Genomic DNA, 20,621 nt, shown 5'->3' on the forward strand with positions numbered 1-20,621 from the left:
CTGTAGCAGACTCCTTTATATCCTGAAATACTGTTTCCTTATAAAGTCCCTCCGTCTTTTTATAATTAGACTAATGCACTTGCCTAAAACCTATTTGCGACAGTCAGAGATCAGTCTTGCGGTGGGAGGGCTCATACAAAAAAAGGGGAGGGGTTTGTTCACCTTACAGGTGTGTTACAGGTTTGGGTGCGGGGAGGCCTGCAGAGCTGCAGGATGTGAATGGTGCAGTTGCCCTCCCTAAATTTGGGGGGAACACCGGAGGGGGGAAGTTGATTTGCAGGTTTTTCGGCAGAATATGCAGCTCCAGATGTCAATTTGGCTTTTAAACTCCCTGTGCATGTCTGTGTTTCTGTAGGCAGTCAAGCATTAACCTCCTGCGTCCCAGCAGGCTCACCGTGCCAGGGCATTGAATGGGCAGAGAATGGTGGCATTGTAAGAGCACGTGCTGGTGGGGGGTAAGCAGAGTGGGCAGTAAATGGAATGTCACTGCTATATAAGAAAAAAGAGTCATGAGCGACCCGCCTCCCCCTTTCCAGCACAGTCCCTGGATTCTGATTCGGAGGGCAGCTGAGCGTTGTTAATGTGCCAGGCAGAGACGGGGAAGCCTGGCAGAGCAGCGCCAGATGAATCGCAGGGATGTGTAATGGCAGCGCCAGTCGCCTCTGGGTCCCCGTCACCCCACTCAGGACATGCTGACCCTTTCCTACTTAATCGCCGGCGCAGCTTTTGGGATTAAAGGCTTTTCGTGGCTACATGGAGAGGTAGGCATGAGATCGATGTGTGCCACAGTTCTGTGTGTGTGCAACCCAGCCTTCGGGCATTGTCCTGATGGGCACATCTCCGAAAGGTCTGTGTCTTTATTTTATTTTTATCCGCAATAATCCTTCCCCCCCCCCCCCCCAAAAAAATAGGGACATCAGTTAGGTACCCACAGACATAAGACCTTTGGATTACAAAAAGGTTGCACCTATTACAGAATATTATGGAGGCCTTTTTTTGAGCATGCATTGGCTTTATAGTTACCGTCAATCTTTCTGGGCATTGTGTTCATTAAGAGAGGAATCGGTGAGGGTTAAAAAAAAAAAATTGGCAACAAATGACTACTTGCTAAATAATAATAGGATTGTGTGATTTTATGCCCATCTGCACTCATTTTTCAATTTATACAGTTATTGTTCCTTGCAGTATTTCAATATTGGGTATATTTGGGTTTCTGGGTTTGTTGCTTGGCTTTTGACTCCTGGTTGGTTCAATAGTGTATGGCACAATGGGGAAATTACCTTGGCATGTGTAATTTGTCTATGGCACCAATGGACAGTTTAATTGGCATGTGTCAATAGTGTATGGCACCAATGGGCAGTTTCCTTGGCATGTGTCAATAGTCTATGGCACCAATGGGCAGTTTTCTTGGCATGTGTCAATAGTCTATGGCACCAATGGACAGTTTCCTTGGCATATGTTAATAGTCCATGGCACCAATGGGCAGTTTCTATGGCATTTGTCTAAAATGATCTTCGAGCAGTCTTTCTCTTTATTACTTAATCTATGAATCCTTCTGAATATAAGACCTGACCACCGATAGAATTGGGAAGAATGGAAGACCCAACCACCAGTATTCACAGATCCTTTGTGGCACCTTTGGATAAAAGTAATCAGTAGGTAGGGCTACCAGTTCTCCGTTATTGGTTCATGACACTCCTAAGGGTATAACTTAATATCTGATTTTATTGAGGTGTTTAATGTTGGGCAACATTTAAAGAGTTTGTATTTGGCAATAAAATTGGACTGGTTTTAGTTCTGGAAATTCTGCACACAGCTGACCATGTTGCTGATGGGGGTCCAGTGCTATGTGGTTGCATAATTAGGCATCCAAAAATACTGATCCTGCAGAGAGATTTTGTTAGTATGGTGAATGATTGGACTGGGAATCGGCACCTTGATAACTGCAATGCCGTGAGATGACTGTGCCATAAAAATATTGCCTAGAAGCCAGCATTGGGGTCTTCCAAGTTTGGCTCAGCCTGACTTATTAAGTCTTGTGTTCTCCAGCTATATCCAGAATTCAACATTTGTGTCTTTTTGCTTAATTGTCAAAAATAGGCTTCAATAAATTATTCATTAAAGTGTTTGTGATGAGATTACAGAAAGGGTTAATGATTGGGTTGGGTTTATGGTGGGAAGGAATACTATTGGGGGTTACACATGGGGTTAATGCTAAGGACAAAGAGAGGTTTAGTTTTGGGGTGATTGGTGAGATTAGTGTAAGAGTAACAGAGAGGGTAATGTTACAAGGAAAGGTTAGATTTAGGGTTATAGAGAGGGTTAGTGTTGGGGTTACGTTGATGATAAATGTTTAGGTTACGAGGGAAGAAGTGGTGTCAGGGTTAAATGGACCAGAAATGTTTGGGTTACATGGGGGGGATGTGGAGTTGGGGTTAGAAAAAGGGAAAAGTGTTGGGGTTGCATGGAAAAGAAATGTTTCAACCCGACTAAGGGTGGGAAAGTGGGTTTAGGTTACGGAGGGGGGGGGAGAAGTTGGGTTTAGGTTACGGGGGGGTTAAATTTTGGGGTTACATGGGCCAGAAGGTTACAAGGGGAGAAGTTAGGTTGGGGTTACAGGAAGGAGAAGTGTTGGGGTTACATGGGCCAGAAATGTTTAGGTTACAGGGGGGAGAAGTTAGGTTGGGGTTACAGGTATGAGAGGTTTTGGGGTTACATGGATCAGAAGTATTTAGGCTTTGGGGGGAGAAGTTAGGTTGGGAACCAGGAAGGAGAAGTGTTGGGGTTACTTTGACCAGAAATGTTTAGGTTACAGGGGGGAGAAGTAAGGTTGGGGTTACAGGTATGAGAGGTTTTGGGGTTACATGGACCAGAAATGTTTAGGTTACAGGGGGGAGAAGTGGTGTTTGGAACCAGGAAGGAGAAGTGTTGGTGTTGCAGGGAGGAGAAGTGTTCAAGGTACATGTGTGCGTTCTTGTGAAGGTTACAGAGAGGTTGACTGTTGGGGTAATAAGGAGGGTCAGAGTTTATGATATATAGGGAATTATTGTAGGGTGATACAGAGGACAAGTATTCGGGTAAGTATGATGGTCACAGGGAGTGTAGGTGTACAGATTAGTTTTTTAGGTATAGAAAGATTGTGTTAGTATGATGGCTACAGAAAAGTTTGTTATGGGGTTGCAGGAAGAATTGGGTTGAAGTTTTGGAAGGCTTTTTTGTTTGGGTTACAGAGGGTATGGTGTAAGGAATATAGAAAGGTAATGTTTGGGTTACAGGACAAATTAGGATGAGGTTTTGTAGAGGTTTACAATGAAAGTTAGGGAAAGGATTACAGGGAGGGTTAGTTTTAGGGTTATGGGGGTTATTGTTACAGGGTTGGGTCAGGATGAAGGTGGCAGGGTGATCGGCTTCATCATTTTAGTCTTGAGGTCCATTGTGCATTGTATTGTACCCACATCATGTGATCCAAAATCTTCATACAGTCATGGCATGCAGAGCAAAGAGATTCCCCAAACTGCCACAACCGATACCCCTCAGCCTTGCATTGCTTTGGGTCATGGACAGAAATGTTCTGATCCCCTTGCTCTTTTATCTCATTTGTAAAGCATCTGTAGGTTGCATTTGCTGCGAGCTGAGCATTGGAACGCTCCAGTGCACATTTCACCTTTGGGTGTGGATATAATCTGAGTGTTTTTTTTTCTTTTGTGGCGAAAATGTTCTCATCTTGGATGATGTAATTTGTGCTTGTTTTGTGCACGGTACCTGTCTGTGGTTATATAAGCAACCCCAACGCTGCAGTTCAGACAAGCCGAGGTGAAGCCCGGGGCTATATTATATAATAACATAACTGCAATGAGCTCTGCGGAGCCTCGTGTGCAGTGAGTGGCAGCAGAAGGAATCAAATGCATTAAAATCTGCAGATATTTTTATTTTAGTACTATTATTTTTAATCCTCAGCTCCATTTATAGAGTTAAGGATTGGGGATGACTTGGGCCCCTTATGTATAGAAAAACTGCTGCTGTGCGCCCAGGAGCCACAAACCATACTGGTAACACGTTTGCATGCAGTTTCAGCTGCAGTGTGGTTCTTCTAAAAGCAACCTCATGGTCAAAAGTGACGTGTCCCAATCTAAGGCAAACCTGTACAGCTGCAAGTGAAAAATAGTTCCCAGTTGCCCCTATTCACTAGAATAGGAGCGGTTAGGACAATGGCTGGCACCCCCATTGTAATATCTTAGGTGTTTCCAGTTATCTCACCATCATGCTGATCCCTTGCTTCAATCTTTTTGCTGCATTTATTGACTGTATGATTGTTCTGTGTCAAAGCATTGATGCCAGACATAAATATGTCCATAAATAAAGAGGGATTGTCAGCAGCCAGAATGTGTGAATGTGCAACACCACCTGTTAATAAAGGGGGTAAAAGTTGGTTGAAGAATAAAATTATTGTATTTTACAATCTCTGGTGGAGTATTCTTTGCTTCCATGGTGTGTCTGATCATACCTAAGACTATAGGATTGCCCTGAGATGAGGGGAGCCCTCTGGGAGGGCACAGATTACACAAAGGGGGAGCAGGCCGCAGTGCAGGGGATGCCAGGGGGCATGCGTGTGCCACTCTTGCTCAGTAAACAAGGCAGCAGCTGGCATCTCTCATACTTGGAGCGCGGGCAATCCCTGTGCCAGCTGCAATGCCACAGAAAGTCATGCATGACTAATTTTATCATTGTGACTCCTGAGCCGTGTTTTGGAGCACACTATGCCAGTTCTGTGTGTAGGGGCTTACAGTGCTCAAATAACCCTGAATCCAACACTGGCATAAATGGGTGACCTAAAAATTCATCTGACACAGAAATTACGACTCGGTTCACCTTTTTTGTTTTGCTAATATAAATGAAACATTTCCAAAATAAAGATCAGATTTGTTGTAATAAAATGAAATCTCATCCTCTATATCCCCTCCATCTCTCTCTGTATCTCTTCCCCGTATATTGGCATTCTGTCCGCCTCTTTAAATCATATCAAATCAAAAAAAAAAATACATTTTGTGTTATTGGCAGAATATATGTTACCATTCATAAGGAATCTTTATATGGGTATAATGTTCTATATGGATCTCTCTCCCTCTCTCTCTCTCTCTCTTCTCTCTCACTCTCTCTCCGCTCTCTCTCTCTTCTCTCTCTTTCCCCCCTCTCTCTTCTCTCTCTCTCTCTTCTCTCTCTCTATTATCTCTCTCTCTCTCCCCCTCTATTCTCTCTCACTCTCTCTCCTCTCTCTCTCTCTCTCTCGTACTGTTTCTCTTGTGCTCTCTGTCTTTATTTTACATTTTTTTCCTCACATGCTTTCACTTTATTTCTTGCTTTCATGTTTTCTTTAGCGCTTTTTTTTTTTTCTCCCCACAAGGGGTTAATTTTTTGGGGTGGTGACAAAAGCCGCTCATCCCACTTCATCTGTTATAATGAATGTCCCTTTGCTGACCACAGGAGCTGGACAATGTGGAAGGAGAAGACTACACCACAGAGTTCTCTGTCCAGAGTTCCCCGGCGCCCCAGAATGGACCCGAGGTTTACGTCCTGCCACTTACCGAGGTCTCTGTGCCAATGTCCAAGCAGCCCGGGAGATCAGGTAAGTCCGCCAGCTCTGGGCTTCCTTCTGGGAATGGCAATACATTGGATGATTTATTGATTATTGGTTATTTCTCCAACTTCTGATCATCTCTATGCATTTACTTACTGGGCTAAATAAAGGTTCATTCATATCCCAATAAGTATCCATATTTAAATTTTTACCACCATTTTTGAAAATTAAGAACCTTATCCATGTGCTAAAGCTTGGAGGAGATTTACTAAAGCAAGTCTGTTCACTTGGCAAATTCAATGTTAATACAATGAACTATGGATGTTTAGAACGAATAACCAATCACATGCAACAGAAATGATAAAAAAAGTTGTTTGTAGTATGTGATTGGCTGATAGACTAGACAAAGCTTCACCCGTACCAAGTTCAGTGAATATTCACTGTGCTGAATGAACCCCCTGTGCCTATTGATGCAAAATGCAGCAACACCATCAGCTTGCCCTGCGCATTCTTTCAGAATGCACATACCTCCTGCAGACCCAATGGCTGGCCCAGCACTGCGCTCATTGCAAGGCGGTGGCTTAGCATTGCAACCCTAAACAAGAAGTGCCGTTGCTGGCAGGATCTTCAGGTTTGCACTAGATTTGCAAAAAATGATTAGCTTAGGAAGAGCAGAACAAACAATGCAATTGCTTACTTTGCCATGAGTCAAAGACCTGCAGCAAGCATGCATCAAATGTCAGCATTCCTGCATTGCTTACCTATTCTGGTTCCAAGCAAAAAGCGTTGGCAGCCCTTAAATTTTCACATGACCGGTTCTCTTTAATCCCCAAACTGCAAGACACTTGGCAGAAACATTTATTTCAGCCAACTGCTGTGCATCCAAAAGCCATTTGGATGAGTTTTCTTTAAATAGAGCTGCTGCGCCGGCACTGACTCAGAATAAAGTCTTGGCAGCGTTAAGCTTTGCGTTTTCATGTATTAAGGTTAATAACATTCACTGTACTTCTGTGTGATAAATTATTCACACGATGTGTCCTTCCAAGGACGATTTATCTTTGGTGGGCGTACATGGAGTGCCTGAATCTCTTGCTGGAGTCTTTTTGAGGTTACCAATGATAAACTCTCCTTACCAGTTTTCCCTTCTGCTTACTCCCAGCATGCAGTCTCATTCCTCTTGATGAATTCTTTATAGTGTGAATGAAACATTGAGCAGGAGGAATGACACTCTCCAGCAACTTCAGCCGTTCAGTCCCCAATACTGAGAATCCAATCAGAAATCAGAATAAATCCGTGCAGAATGGAATCTGTCATTGAAATTTGTCAAAAGCCAAATTTTGGGTCCTTTGTTTTTTATTTTACTTTTTGTTTTTTTGGATATTCTCTCTTTCAGTGCCAGCGATCACCAGAGCTGATAGTGAGGGGGAAATCACCCCCAGGGAATTGGAACCTTTCTCATTTTATAAGATTTCACATTTGCATGATTGCAGATTTATCAGCATTGATCCTGGTCTTACTGTACAAGCCAATGTCATGTCCCCCAAAAAGTTCCCATTACCCCTAAAAGTGCATAAAGCTCAATTCCCCAAAAACTGCACATTTCTGCTTGATGTGAACATTTTGGAGGAATATATGGTGGTAATATGGGCAAAAGTAAAATATAGTATATGATTATAAAGGTTATATATAGTAAATATATGGTTATAAAAAAAAATAGACATGAGGTGCCCAATTTTTTTGAAATGCCTTTCAGATGGCATTGAGGGCAACATTAAAAGTGCACAAATAATTTGTGAAAAATGCTTGAATTATACCTTATTAATTAACACATGGGTGGTGAGTGTGCACCCTTCCATTTCCAATTCCAGGCCACTTACTATTAAAGGAGAAGGCACAGGGCCTCTTCACCACATCAGATCGCCTTTAAAATTGAGTGTGTGGGATTGTTGGGGTAAAATGTTAAAGCCCCCTTTATTAAGCAGGTGACCTGATATCGGGCATCTCCAGGAGAATGAGCACCAGGGTACACCCTACCCATCCCCAAAAAGATTGGTACACACGCATTGTGAATAACTCCTTTATTGATGTAAAAACATTCCAACTTTAAGCAATAATTTAGGGATCAAGAGGTGGATGTGGAACCATTTACATTATCCAGGGTTAAGAATCCATTGTTAGGATGACTTAGCCCACTTACCAGCAGAGCCGTTGCAGATGACAGATTCCCGGCTGCTAAGAAAAAAAAAATGATAACCAAAATATTCACACCTGGAAACATTCATCTGCCAGATAGAACCTGAAAGTAGAGATGTGCTGCCCATGTTTCAGTAAAATATGCAATGAAATAAAAATTCACTTTTGCTAAAATCCCATGTGTACTTTTTCATGGGCCGCACCTTCAGTCTAGAGATTCAGCACGGCCTGGCTCATCCTTGTGTATGGAGGAAGGTCGGGTCAGGCTGCACACCATCACCAACCCATAAACACGAGATGACACCATAACACAAATATGTGCACCGTGTATGTTAAGGGCCAATAAAACAGTCCGGGAATTACCTTTAGAAAAAATTGTTGAATATTCCAAGGAGAACAAATTTAGTTTCCCCAGAAAGGCCGGATACGGTTGTCTGCCAAGGTCATGGAGTGCCTACAGGGCCCTTAAGAATAACCAGTCACTGGTGGGCTTACAATACCTTAAAATGAATATTTAAAAAACATTTAAAAAAAAAAAGGCAAACTATTCTGCGTTATTTGGCGCTATGCTCAATCAGAAGCTGAGTTCCAGGGATGTTACCATATAGCAGGCAATACACCTACCGGGCCCTCAGGAGGATTCCTTTATATTAAATATTATGAGATACGTCGGCAACTGTAAATCTTTTATAATATGCCCAAAAAAAATATTTATGGTGGAAGAGTAACAAAATAGTTTTCATGAAAATGCCACAGAGAAATATGTTGCAGTCAACAAGGAAGGTAAAATGAGTGTGTGTGTTCTTTCAAGTTTCTTTCAATGGTAACTCGTCCTCACCCCCTCTCCTCCCTCTCCTCCCTGTTGGTGTCCCCCAAGGGTCAGTCCTTGGACCGGTTCTCTTCTCTCTGTACACCTCCTCTCTCGGTAGTCTCAAATCCTCCTTTGGCTTACAGTACCATCTGTATGCTGATGACACTCAAATCTATCTGTCCACCCCTGACCTGTCTCCCTCAGTCCTGGATAAGGTCTCATGCTGCCTGTCAGCCATCTCATCATGGATGTCTGACCGATTCCTGAAACTCAACCTGGATAAAACAGAACTCATCATCATCCCCCCCTCAAATTCCAAATCTCCCCCTGACATATATCTAACTGTTATAACACTGTTATTCGGCCCTCCCCTCAGGCACGTTGTCTTGGTGTCACCTTTGACTCTGCCCTCTCATTTACCCCCCATATTCAGAACATTTCCAGGTCCGGTCACTTTCACCTACTCAACATCTCCAAAATCCGCCCCTACCTGTCCCCTGAGACCACCAAACTCCTTGCACATGCTCCTATCATCTCCCGTCTGGACTACAGTAACCTCCTCCTCTCTGGTATTCCACTAACCCGACTCTCTCCTCTACAATCTATTATGAATGCTGCAGCCCGATTCATCCATCCTTCCCTCCGCTCCTCTTCCGCTGCATTTCTTTGCAGTTCTCTTCATTGGCTTCCATTTCACCTTAGAATCAGATTCATCTCCTGTGCTTTGTCTTCAAATCCCTCCACAGTTATTGTCCCACTTACATTTCTGACCAGATAGACAAATACTCCCCCAGCCGCTCTCCTCGCTCCTCCACTGACCTACTAATGACTTCCTCACTCATAACCCCATCACACGCACGGATACAAGACTTTTCTAGAGGCGCCCCAACTCTCTGGAATGGTCTTCCTTGTCCTATTCGTCTTGCCCCCCCCCCCCCCCCAATTTAAAAGAGCACTCAAAACCCATTTTTTCACCCACCTGTCTTCTGTCTCCTAAAACCGTCACTACTGCCCACAACTCCATATCTCTCCTCCTATTGTGTGTTACTTCCCCCACCTAGATTGTAAGCTCTTCGGGGCAGCGTCCTCTCCCCCTTCTGTGTCACTGTCTGTATCTGTCAACCCCTATTTAATGTACAGCGCTGCATAATATGTTGGTGCTATATAAATCCTGTTTATTATTATTAATTATAATAATAATAATAAATGAGGGATAGGATATGATATATGGGAGATATGAGTGCCTTTGATGTAAAACACAGAAATGTAAAAATAAATAAATAGTGAACAATTAAAAAAATAAAACATAATACAAAATCAATCAAAATAAAACACAGAATTTACAAATAAGAAATGAAAATAATAAACTAAATAGAAAAAGCAGAAACAAAATACAACCAAAGTGCAACACAGCCCCGTCTAAGAGCCATGGCACACGGGTGAAAGAAATGACGATTATGTAGTTGGGTTATTACTGATTGGTTGGCTGGGGCTGCCCTGGGTGCTCACATAACCTGCAAAGTCATCTGGAATGACTCACATTAATAGGAAAGGGGCCGTTCTTACAAAGGGCAATTTGGGCAAAATCAAAGTACATGTTTGCAAAAATTTTGCAAACTTTGCCCGCTCACTGATTATGGATTTTTGGTTATCTGTATTGGGAAACTAAATTGCCTGGAGGGCATGTTGATAGTGCAGACTCTTGTGTGAATGAATGCACCATCTGTATTGGAATTGGTAGGTGTAGCATGTGGGATTTCAGATATAAAGGCCGCGCCGTCTCCCAGTACAAGTCAGCCTCTGGGCAGACAATGGCTGATTGCTGCGGATTCATCCCCAACGTGTAAACAGCCCAGTGTGGGACTGGAATCTTCCCCAAGAATGAATATATTTTGTGAGAAGCCTCAGGATCCGGGGGAGAAGCGAGTCACAAAGGCCGTTCAACAAGACCTCAAAGTACAGGCCCTTCCCGCTCACAATGAAGCCTTTTCATCGGGCCGAGGCCTCCCCAGATTGGCGTTACAAAACGGCCTCAGTGTCGAAGGCGCGACGGTCTGTGCCAGGCACCAGACAATGGGGCCCTTTGTTTCTGCCCGGGTCTGGTATTCACCTCTGGAATTCTAGGGCAACTTGGTGGGCAGGCGGACGTGGGAGCCCAGAGGGGCTAAAAAATGTCACGGGAAGGAGGTGGCCATCATGAAATCTGGTGTGGTGGGCGCCCGGAATTTTCTGCTGTGTCAAGTAAAGATGCTGCAATGAAATACAAAGTGTCCAATGCACAATACAGGATGTGGGGCCACCACTGCAGCCAATCAGATTTAAGATTTGTCTTCCATTCAGGATTTTTTTAAATAAACCTGATTGGTTGATTTTCAGCTTTGTACTGAAAGGTGTGTTGGCCCCCAGATGTTGTTGGTTGACATCTGCTGGAGAATCCAAGGAAATCCAACCGACCCCCTCCTAAGTCATTAGGCCCGATCTAACAAAGCTCTTCACGACTGGAGAGGATAGACTATCATGGGAGAACCTGAGTGATCCAGCAGACTTGGCATTTGCTATTAGTTTTCAATCCTGGACCAAATGCTTTGCAGGTTTGCTGGATCGCCCAGATTATCCTATGATAGTCTATCTTCTCCAGTCTTGGAGCTTTATAAATCAGGCCCAATCTAAAGAATCTAAAAACTTTGTGAGGTTTTGGATAGCCCATCAGGGTGATACACTGATCATGGGGGGGGGCAATGGGTACTTTGTACGGGGCCCCGATCAAAAGAACTCATCAAAAGGCTCATGCTGAAGTGAGACGCAGCCAGGAATTTAGCATTTGTAATGTACAGCGCTGCGTAATATGTTGGTGCTATATAAATCCTGTTTAATAATAATAAAATAATAATTTGTAGAATTGCAATGGCAGGTCATCTCCATGTCATTAAATTACCATCCCAGAAAAGGGACTGAAAAATAAAAGGAGAAAGCGGGGAGTGCAACAATGTATAATTTATCTATCATTTATTCTTTTCCTGCAGTGCAACTTCTTAAATCCACCGATTTGGGAAGACAGAGCTTGCTGTACTTGAAGGAGATTGGCAGAGGCTGGTTTGGCAAGGTGAGTGGTGTGGCGCCATCTGCTGGTGATTTATAGTATTGTAGGGCTGTACAATGAGAAAGGACTCTTTCTTGAGCAAGAAAAAAAAATACAATAAATAATAATTATTAGTAATATTTTAAAGCTTCAGTATTTTCTCATATCTGGTAGGTACAGGTAGGTCATTCCAGGCCATTTGCCTTTTTGCAATAAATGTGTCTGCATGATCAAAGTAATTTAATGTATTCAGTTGTGTTGCAGGGCTCATGTGATAACAAGAAATGCTAATAGGTGGAGAGAGCAGAGAGATGAGCTTATCATTCTGCTGCTTTTAATGTCCAATCACAACCTAGGGGAGGGACAAGACCTTTAAGTGTTACTTAACTGCAGCAGAGAAAGTTAGGTCTTCCCTGGTAGTCAAGTTTTTTTATGAATGGCTAGGCAGGTACAGAGACCCCATGTCAGATCAGGATGGGGGGCCTCAATTCGGTTCTGCGCAGGGCCCAATATTGGCTATGTACAATACTGACCAAAATGTTTCGGGGTTACAGACAATTTTCCCGTTTTAACCCTTTCTGTGTCTCCCCCTTCAGGTTTTGCTAGGGGAGGTGAATTCAGGGTTGGCCAGCACCCAGGTGGTGGTGAAGGAGCTGAAGGTCAGCGCCAGCGTCCAGGAGCAGATGCTGTTTTTAGAGGAGACTCAGCCCTACCGGTAAGTAGGCACCGCACTTTCCCATAATGCCCTGCATGCCGCCTCGTGCCCCGGGAACCCGGCAAACGTTATGTAACCTCCTGTAAAATTCTACACAACAACCTCATAAAACTAATTGTTATGATTGTGATGGAGATGTCAGGTTCTTGGCACCACAACAACACATTCCTTAGGCATTACCGCGTTTGTCATCGCTCATCGCCGCCATCTCCACCTCGCCACCTCGTTCAAATTTCCAGTTCTGCAGCCTGGAAAGTACGAACAACCCTCCCGGGGTGACGGGAGCTGCAGACACACAAGATTACAGGCGCGTTCCTGCAGCTAGAAATGCCTCAGGCATCACTTAAAGAGGACCTGTCATTGGTGGAAATAGAAACGGGTGGTGACTTAGTGGCTAAATAACTGAATTACAGACCTATATGTGTTGGGGGTCACCCTCTGATGGAGACTTCACTCCTTTTCCTAACAGCCTTCTTACATGGTACTGAGAAATAAAATTACAATTGGAGTACCCTCCAACATACAGATACCACTGGACAACTAGTGGCTGGAGCCAGAGCCACCATGAGAGATTTCCGCATACTAGGTAAACTTTCTGGGCCCCCTTTCTAAAAGTTGCATTGCAAGCTCAAGCTCTTTTGATTGGGCAGCCTGGTACAGAAGTATCTCTGATGGCGGCCCTGGGTAGAGCCTTGGGAGAAGGATGTAATGGTTCACTGGTATTTGAGATACAGAGAGTTATCGGCATCCTCACAACCTCGTATTTCTTTCATATTTTGGTACCGCATACAAGAACCCTATCGTGCCAAGAGGCTTAGTACAGTAAAATGTGTTAGGATTTTGTATGCTGTCAGGTGAAAGCACCAGTGGGCTTCAGTATTAAAACTCTAGCAGCTTCCACCATCCACCATACGTAGACCATATAAACCATCCACCATACAAACACCATACAGACCATCCACCATATGTAGACTATCCACCATACATAGAGCACATAGACCATATAGACCATCTACCATAGGTAGACCATATAGACCATCCACCATAGGTAGACCATATAGACCATCTACTATTAGTAGACCATACACCTTACGTAGACTATAAAGACCATCTGTAGACCATATAGACCACCATATAGACCATCCACCATATGTAGACCATATAGACCATCCACCATATGTAGACAGTGTAGACCAATCTACCATATATAGATCACATAGACCATCCAGCATATGTAGGACATACAGAACATAAGGACCATCCATAAGGACTTTAAGGCATTCAAGGCTGCCGAATCTTGGCCTCCTGTTGGTGTTTCTCAGCACTTCCCAACACTTTGCATTGTTTCTTGATTAGGATAATGGCCGCATACCAGACACCAAGGCGCATCATGTTACACGGCTGCTGTGTGCTTTACAGCTAAAGGTGACATAAAGTGTAGGCAGGTAGGGGCAGGGAATTCCCTTTGGCTTTTGTCTGACTTGTCGGTGACAGACTGAAAACAAACAACTGGTAGTGTGTGCAGACAGTAACTTGAGATCGCAGCACCCTAAAGGGACACTCTTGCCGAAACTGACACGCACCCAGGGAGCAGAGCTGATCCACCCTATAATATGGAGTTTGCTGCAGGATGGACCCCTTGATAGGCTCTTTTCTCTCTGGGGGGCCCTATTGGTGAGATCTGCACTGGGTATTGTGTCTGTGCACCTGCTGCACCCATAATGAGGGGTTCTCACTATTCTTTTAGTTAATTCCTGCTGTGCACCTTTATGAGGGTCTCCCACCCTCCTGGTGCATTATGGTGACATTCACAATGTGTGGCACTGAGCTGCACCCACCATGCATTTAGCAAGAATTTCCCCGATCCAAAAAGTTCAAAGAAGCCCTGAACACTGATAGGTTGCAGCTTATATAGGACAATATTCATTTCTTTTCTCTCTTCTCAGAGTCCTCCAGCACCCCAACCTGCTTCAGTGTCTGGCACAGTGTACGGAGATCACACCCTACCTGCTGGTGATGGAGTTCTGCCCCCTAGTAAGTGCTACCTGTCCCCAATTTTCACAAATGTATGGCATTGATCAGCCCCTCCTGTTGCAGCCTCTCACCTTTTGTCTGGGTACCAAAGTTAAAATGTTCCAGTTTGATCACTGTGCGGGTGGAGACGGGACTGAGGAAATGCTTCCTCCTGCTTGCAGTAGACTGATAACAACATCCCAGCCTAGGCAAAGTCACTAATTGGAGGTCAGAGACAGCTTTCTTTTATTACTAGGTAGAACTATTTAAAAATATTTGCTGCATTGGCATCTGTACCATCATTAGTCAAAGCTGCCAATATGATGAACCCTATAATATACAGCTCTCCCATGCATGCACCTGATACCTGTAAATCACAATGCACCTGGAGGTTCCAAGGCCTCATCCGGCCATGTGAACATTTACCAGGTGAATCCTCCAGTGCAAACAGGAAAGGCTGCAGAGGACCAGGGAAAAGCTCACCGTCACATGCAATTACATGAATTGACTAACACAGGTTTATTTTTTCAGGGCGACCTAAAGGGATATCTGCAGAGCTGTGCAGCCTCCGAGTCCACAGCACCGGACCCACTGACGCTGCAGAGGATGGGCTGCGAGGTGTGCTGCGGGCTGCTTCACCTGCATAAGAATAATTATACCCACAGGTAAGAAACAAGGGGGTTATGCTGTTGGCAAGTGGAAGCAGCAAATTATTTTTATACATTTCCATTTTTTGCTGTATTTTTTTTTTCTTTCATTTCTTTTTTTTTTTTTTTATTGCTCCCATTCGTTTATATTTTATAATCATCTTTTATTTTGTTTTTTTCTTTTTTCCCCTTCATGTTTTGCTATATATCATGTAATCTTTTGTTTTTCCTATTTTTGTTCTGTGGTTTATTTTCTTTCTTCGTTTTTCTTTTTATTTTATTTAGTTATTTTTTTTATAGATGATCTTCTATTATATCTTTTTTTTCCCCCCAAATACTGCCTCCCAGGTATTTTATTTATTATTATTATTATTTTTTTTTTTTTTGTTTGTCTTTATTGCTCACATATTTATTTTCTTTTATGCTCATGAAATGTGTACAAGCTTTTTCTAGACCCCCCTGCCTGCTATTGTTTATGCATTGGGTTTTGTTTGCCTCTCTTCTTCTCTTTCCATGCCACTTCCTTGTATATTTCTTCCCCTGCATTGGGCATTCTCCTGTCACAGCCGGCGTTCCCCAGCAAATCTCTGGACGCTTCTCTCAGTTTGTCCCCTGGAACAATATCCTGATGCTGACTGAGTGGGACATGCAGGCTCCAGCATCAGTGATTTTGTTGCAGGCGGCACTCACAGCTCCTGGCCGGCCGGACATCAATGTGACTCTCTCTCCTCGTCTCTATTATTATCGAGTGACATCAGAGCTGTAATCGGCTTATTAACATTAGCTGCCTTCCTGGTGCTCTAATACCTCTTCTATGCGTAAAGAAGAACAGCCGTTTAATGGAATTGGAGGATGTTGTTTTGCAGCACAGAGCTGATGACAAACCCTAAATACTCATTAACATTCATTATTTGCAAACCCCAAGTTTGTAGACCCCTGACCATCACCTGCACAAGAACCTGAGTTTAGGTGTCTCCAGTAAATACCCCAATATACAAAGACATTGTAGACAATTGTGCACTTCTAGCCTTGCGGTCACAGTTTGGAGAAGGCTCCTCAGTTCCAGCATGGCCAAGCCCTGGGGTGCAAAGCCAGCTCTAAAAAAATATAGTATGACCAGTTTGATTTGGAGGAACTCGAGTGGCCTTCAAAGAGCCCTGACTCCAACCCTAGTCAGCACTAGGTCCCAGGTTCGAATCTTGGCCAGGACACTGCATGGAGTTTGCAGGTTTTCCCCGTGTCTGCGTGGGTTTCCTCCGGGTACTCCGGTTTCCTCCCACATCCCAAAAACATGCAGTTAGGTTAATTGGCTTCCCCTCAAAATTGACCTTAGACTACATTATTGATATATGACTATAGTAGGGACATTAGAATGTGAGCTCCTTTGAGGGACAGTTAGTGACATGACTATCGACTTTGTACAGCGCTGCGTAATATGATGGCGCTATATAAATACTGTGTAGTAGTAATAATAATTATAATAATAATGAACACTCCAGGCATAGAATGTTAAAAATAGGACAGGTCTTCTCATCCAACCTTTGAGTACCCGAGCTCACAAATGTTCTTTTTGGATTTGTTGGAACCCAAGTGGCCTGCAAGTCCTCAACTCCACTGAACGATTATTTGGAATGGCAATTAGTGAGCCAAATCTTCTTATCCAACATCAGTACCTGACCACACACATTCTACTTTTGGGTTTTAAGGAAATTGAGTGGCCTCTAAGATCTCAACCCTACTGAACACTTTTTGGATGAATTGGAATCCCAATTGGTGAGCCAGGTCTTCTCATCCAATGTCAGTACCTGGCCTCACATATTCCCACATACAATCCAACATCCTGTAGAAGGCTTTTTGTTTGTGGAGGCTCCTGGAGCTGCAAAGTTTAGCAACGCCACATTAATGGCAATGGTTTTTAAGTGGGTTGTCCAACAAGCTAATAGAGGTATGATGGTCAGGGGCCCACAAACCTTTGTGTAGATCACAAAAGTCATCCCATTCCTGTATAGGAGAAGGGCCTTCTCCAAGCTGTTACCACAAGGTTAGAGGAACACGTCTTTTGTATGGTAGTTTTAATAGGACCCAAACTCAATCATTTGGAGGGCTCCACATACTTTTGACTGTTTAGCTTTTGTGAGATCGTGATGTCCACAAAGTTGTGCCTATCTTGTGTATTTAGGTGGTATTGAGTTCCCTTGGATAAGCCATCAGCAAATAAAAGTTACCCCTAGTTACCTTTCCACAGCCCAATAAAGCAGACACAGCCCAGCCAAGTGGGAATGTTTCTAGAACCATTGACATTGCTCGGATTGTGCCCATACAGTCAGACACCTGTTGACTTTTTCCGTTCACTCTGAATGGTCCAAAATCTGAAACACGGGGTCAGTGGCCTCCGGTTCCAAACCCTTTATTGGTTCTCAGAGTGGGAGTACTGTGGAAAGCACTACAAAAAGTCCACTTGATCGCATTGGTTACAATGGTTTCCATGTTGTGCTCTCTCCTTAATTGAAAATAACTTTTAATGTTTTCTGCAGTAGATTTGCACTACATGACCTAGTATAAACTTCTGATGGTCTCACCCGTCTCTGTCTTTCTCCTTTCCAATACATAGCGACCTCGCTCTACGGAACTGTCTCCTGACTGCCGATATGACGGTGAAAATCGGTGACTACGGGCTAGCCCACTCCAAATATCGGGTAAGGAGAAACATATCCGTAGTTCAGCACAGCCACGTGGAAAGTTCAGTAGGGTTCAGGATAAATTGTAGAATGAAGGTTGCTGATAGGTTACTATTAGTTAATGCCGATACTGGGGAGCTTGGAAGAAATGGCATGGCATACATTTCCTAGGACAGGTCCACTTTAATGATGATTGCATAGGGACTGCTATTGGTGGCTCCAATTAAAGGATAAAGTGCATTCAAATATATTTATATCCAAAGATGCCATTTTTTTTTTTTTTTTTTGGTGTATAGTTAAAATCCCAGTTTCTGCATTCTAAATCCCATTAAGGAGATTTTCTTTGTACTTCCTGTACTAGTGACACAGCAGGAAGCAAAGGAAATTGCCCCTATTGTCACTGGAACAGCTGTTTCATGAAAAGCTCTCTTCATTATTCATGCATTGGAGGCTTCTGTAAAATGAAATTCAGATTTCTGTTTTTTGCAATATTAGGTTTAGGTGCTGGACAGAGGTGGGCAAAGTGTGCTACTGCACGAAGGCCCCTGGACTGCCCACAGACAATAGGGGCCCCAAGTCCAATCAGCAGGGAGGCCTAGGACTGTTCTGCACAGGGGTCCGCTGTTGGCCCAGTCCATCACTGCTGCTGAATAAAGCATGTAAAAGCGCATCCGTAACGCTGTATAAGTCATACCTATGCATGCAGAGTGGTGCATTGCTGTTTATTTTTATTGGCAATTCTGCAAAAAAAAAATGGTCAATGGACGTGCATTCAAATTAATGTGATGCACCCAAGCATGCGTTGGCGTGCCAAAAAATGGGCACATTAACATAATAAGTGCGCATAAATCGTACTAGACGCCATGGCTTTACCTTGTATGCTTATCTACAAAAAAACATAATGAAATAATTCAGAGCCAAAGGACAGCAGGGTTTTTATAGGCCAAGTGGGATGTATATATTCTTAATTTAAGTTGTGGTAAAACATCATTCAACAGTCAAAAACATGTTCATGTAGATAACAAATGCATATCCAAAACAAGATGGTGTAGTATACATTATAAATATTCAATTCACAGAAGAAAATAACATAGAGCGGTGCCTTGGTGAATACTTCTTTGTCTTTATATATTTATTTTCTTTGTGAATTGAATATTTATAATGTATAATACACCATCTTGTTTTGGATATGCACTTGTGATCTACATGAATATGTTTTTGACTGTTGTATTATGTTGGACCACAACTTAAATTAAGAATATTTACATCTCACTTGGCCTACAAAAAACCTCGCTCTCCTTTGGCTCTGAATTATTTTATTATTGATTACTTAGAGTTGGGCCAGTCCCAAATTTGCTTTTTACTAATAGGTATACCTCTTTTCTCTCTCTCCTTCTACTAAAAATACAAAAAACATACACAAAACTATATCTCCCAAATTCACTATCATGCGATCAGTTTCTCATCACCGCACACAATTTTAGGGGTACGGCTTGTAAAAACACAAATATGCGCCCATTTAAAATGCACAAAAAACTGCAAAAAATGTTTTTTTAAAAGCAGAAGTGGCTCAGGCCCAATCCCCGGCAGTAGCTGTAGGCCAATTTGTCCCCCCTCCTTCCTCGTTGTCACCGTCGCAGACTATGTTACGCGCCTTCTATGTTCCGTAACCAAACACCCTGGCATTGTGCCACCCTGTCCCCGGTTTGTGCCAGCAGAGGCACCAAGCTGGCCAGATTAAGGAAGGGGAGGGGATGAGACGCTGTTCCATCACAGAGCACGTCTCTGCCCCAAAGGGGAGGAGGGGACTTAGCATTAACCTCTGTCAATGTGAGTCAGACGTCGGCTGATCCTCCAGGAGGAGGAGGTTGGTGGTGGATGAGGAGGAGGAGGGAGATTTCTGAGTAGGAAGCAGCAAGGGAGGGTTGTTAGCGTATCTGAATCTCTGTATTTGTGCCTTACAGGATGATTACCTTGTGACGTCCGACCAACTGTGGGTCCCTCTGCGCTGGATTGCTCCGGAGCTCATTGATGAAGTACATGGGAACCTCTTGGTGGTGGACCAAACCAAGACCAGCAACATCTGGTAAGACTCCCGCCTGGCTCTGCCTTGTTTGTCACTTGCAGTAGCTCTCCCCTCCATACCCTGGGTGGAGCCCGGAGCCAAATGTGTTTTTCTATCTGCGGGCACCACCAGCTCGCCACCCCCTTTTCGGGGGTCACCGGCTTTCCCAGGGAATTCCGAAACCGCATCCCTGACCTGTTTTAATAAACATCTCCACTGTTCGAAAAACCACAATTTTTTTTCGGTGTTGTAATTGTTAAATTCTGCATTTCATGTTATCAAAAAATCGTTGACCGCATTTGGGGTCCGATGGTTATTTGACGGACGTGTAACTGTTAAAGTTTTATTTGACTCTTGTGAGTGACCTCGGGGTGTTTAGAGCGCATGCTTTGGAAAGAAAGATGGAGGGGGTTTGTAATCCAATTTTAGTGAATTTGCCGTGATGGGATTGTCGTGATCCTGTACAATGTTGATTTCTACATATTGTATAACACGGATCCGTCTTGGCATGTCTAGCAAACATATTAAAAGAGTTTCCAGAGACACGTTGCATATAAGCGGCATGGTCTCCAATGATCATCGTGACAATTTTTACAAAATTAATTTCTAAAACTTTTTTGTGTAAAGAAAGTGTAAAACTGATACAGTTACTAACACATATGGCAGAAATTGCTGAACTCTTATCTTCTTTATCCGCTTGGCAATCAGAGGTCACCTGCTGCTCGCTGACCTTACACACTGCTTACCAGCTCCTAGGGGTACATAGCTGCACCCATAACACCACCGTATAAGATAATCTTTTTATATTTGATGGATAGGAAAATTTGGTGCGCATGGGTTCTTTG

General features: G+C 43.4%; 1 protein-coding gene across 4 annotated transcripts in view; it reads left to right on the plus strand.

Annotated features, from left to right (window-relative positions):
- AATK (apoptosis associated tyrosine kinase) overlaps window positions 1-20,621 on the plus strand; it is a 57,514-nt gene that overhangs the window by 23,813 nt on the left and 13,080 nt on the right. For 3 of the 4 annotated variants that reach the window (XM_072403503.1, XM_072403504.1, XM_072403506.1), the window contains exons 3-9: window positions 5,482-5,623; window positions 11,603-11,682; window positions 12,255-12,373; window positions 14,320-14,407; window positions 14,918-15,051; window positions 17,645-17,729; window positions 19,676-19,797. In XM_072403503.1, the coding sequence (XP_072259604.1) occupies window positions 5,482-5,623; window positions 11,603-11,682; window positions 12,255-12,373; window positions 14,320-14,407; window positions 14,918-15,051; window positions 17,645-17,729; window positions 19,676-19,797 (770 nt within the window). Of the gene's footprint in view, window positions 1-606; window positions 762-5,481; window positions 5,624-11,602; window positions 11,683-12,254; window positions 12,374-14,319; window positions 14,408-14,917; window positions 15,052-17,644; window positions 17,730-19,675; window positions 19,798-20,621 lie in introns of those variants that run through there. The other variant, XM_072403505.1, reaches the window with a different exon arrangement.

This window comes from Pyxicephalus adspersus, chromosome 3 (genome assembly GCF_032062135.1).
Source record: "Pyxicephalus adspersus chromosome 3, UCB_Pads_2.0, whole genome shotgun sequence".
NCBI classification, from domain to species: domain Eukaryota; kingdom Metazoa; phylum Chordata; class Amphibia; order Anura; family Pyxicephalidae; genus Pyxicephalus; species Pyxicephalus adspersus.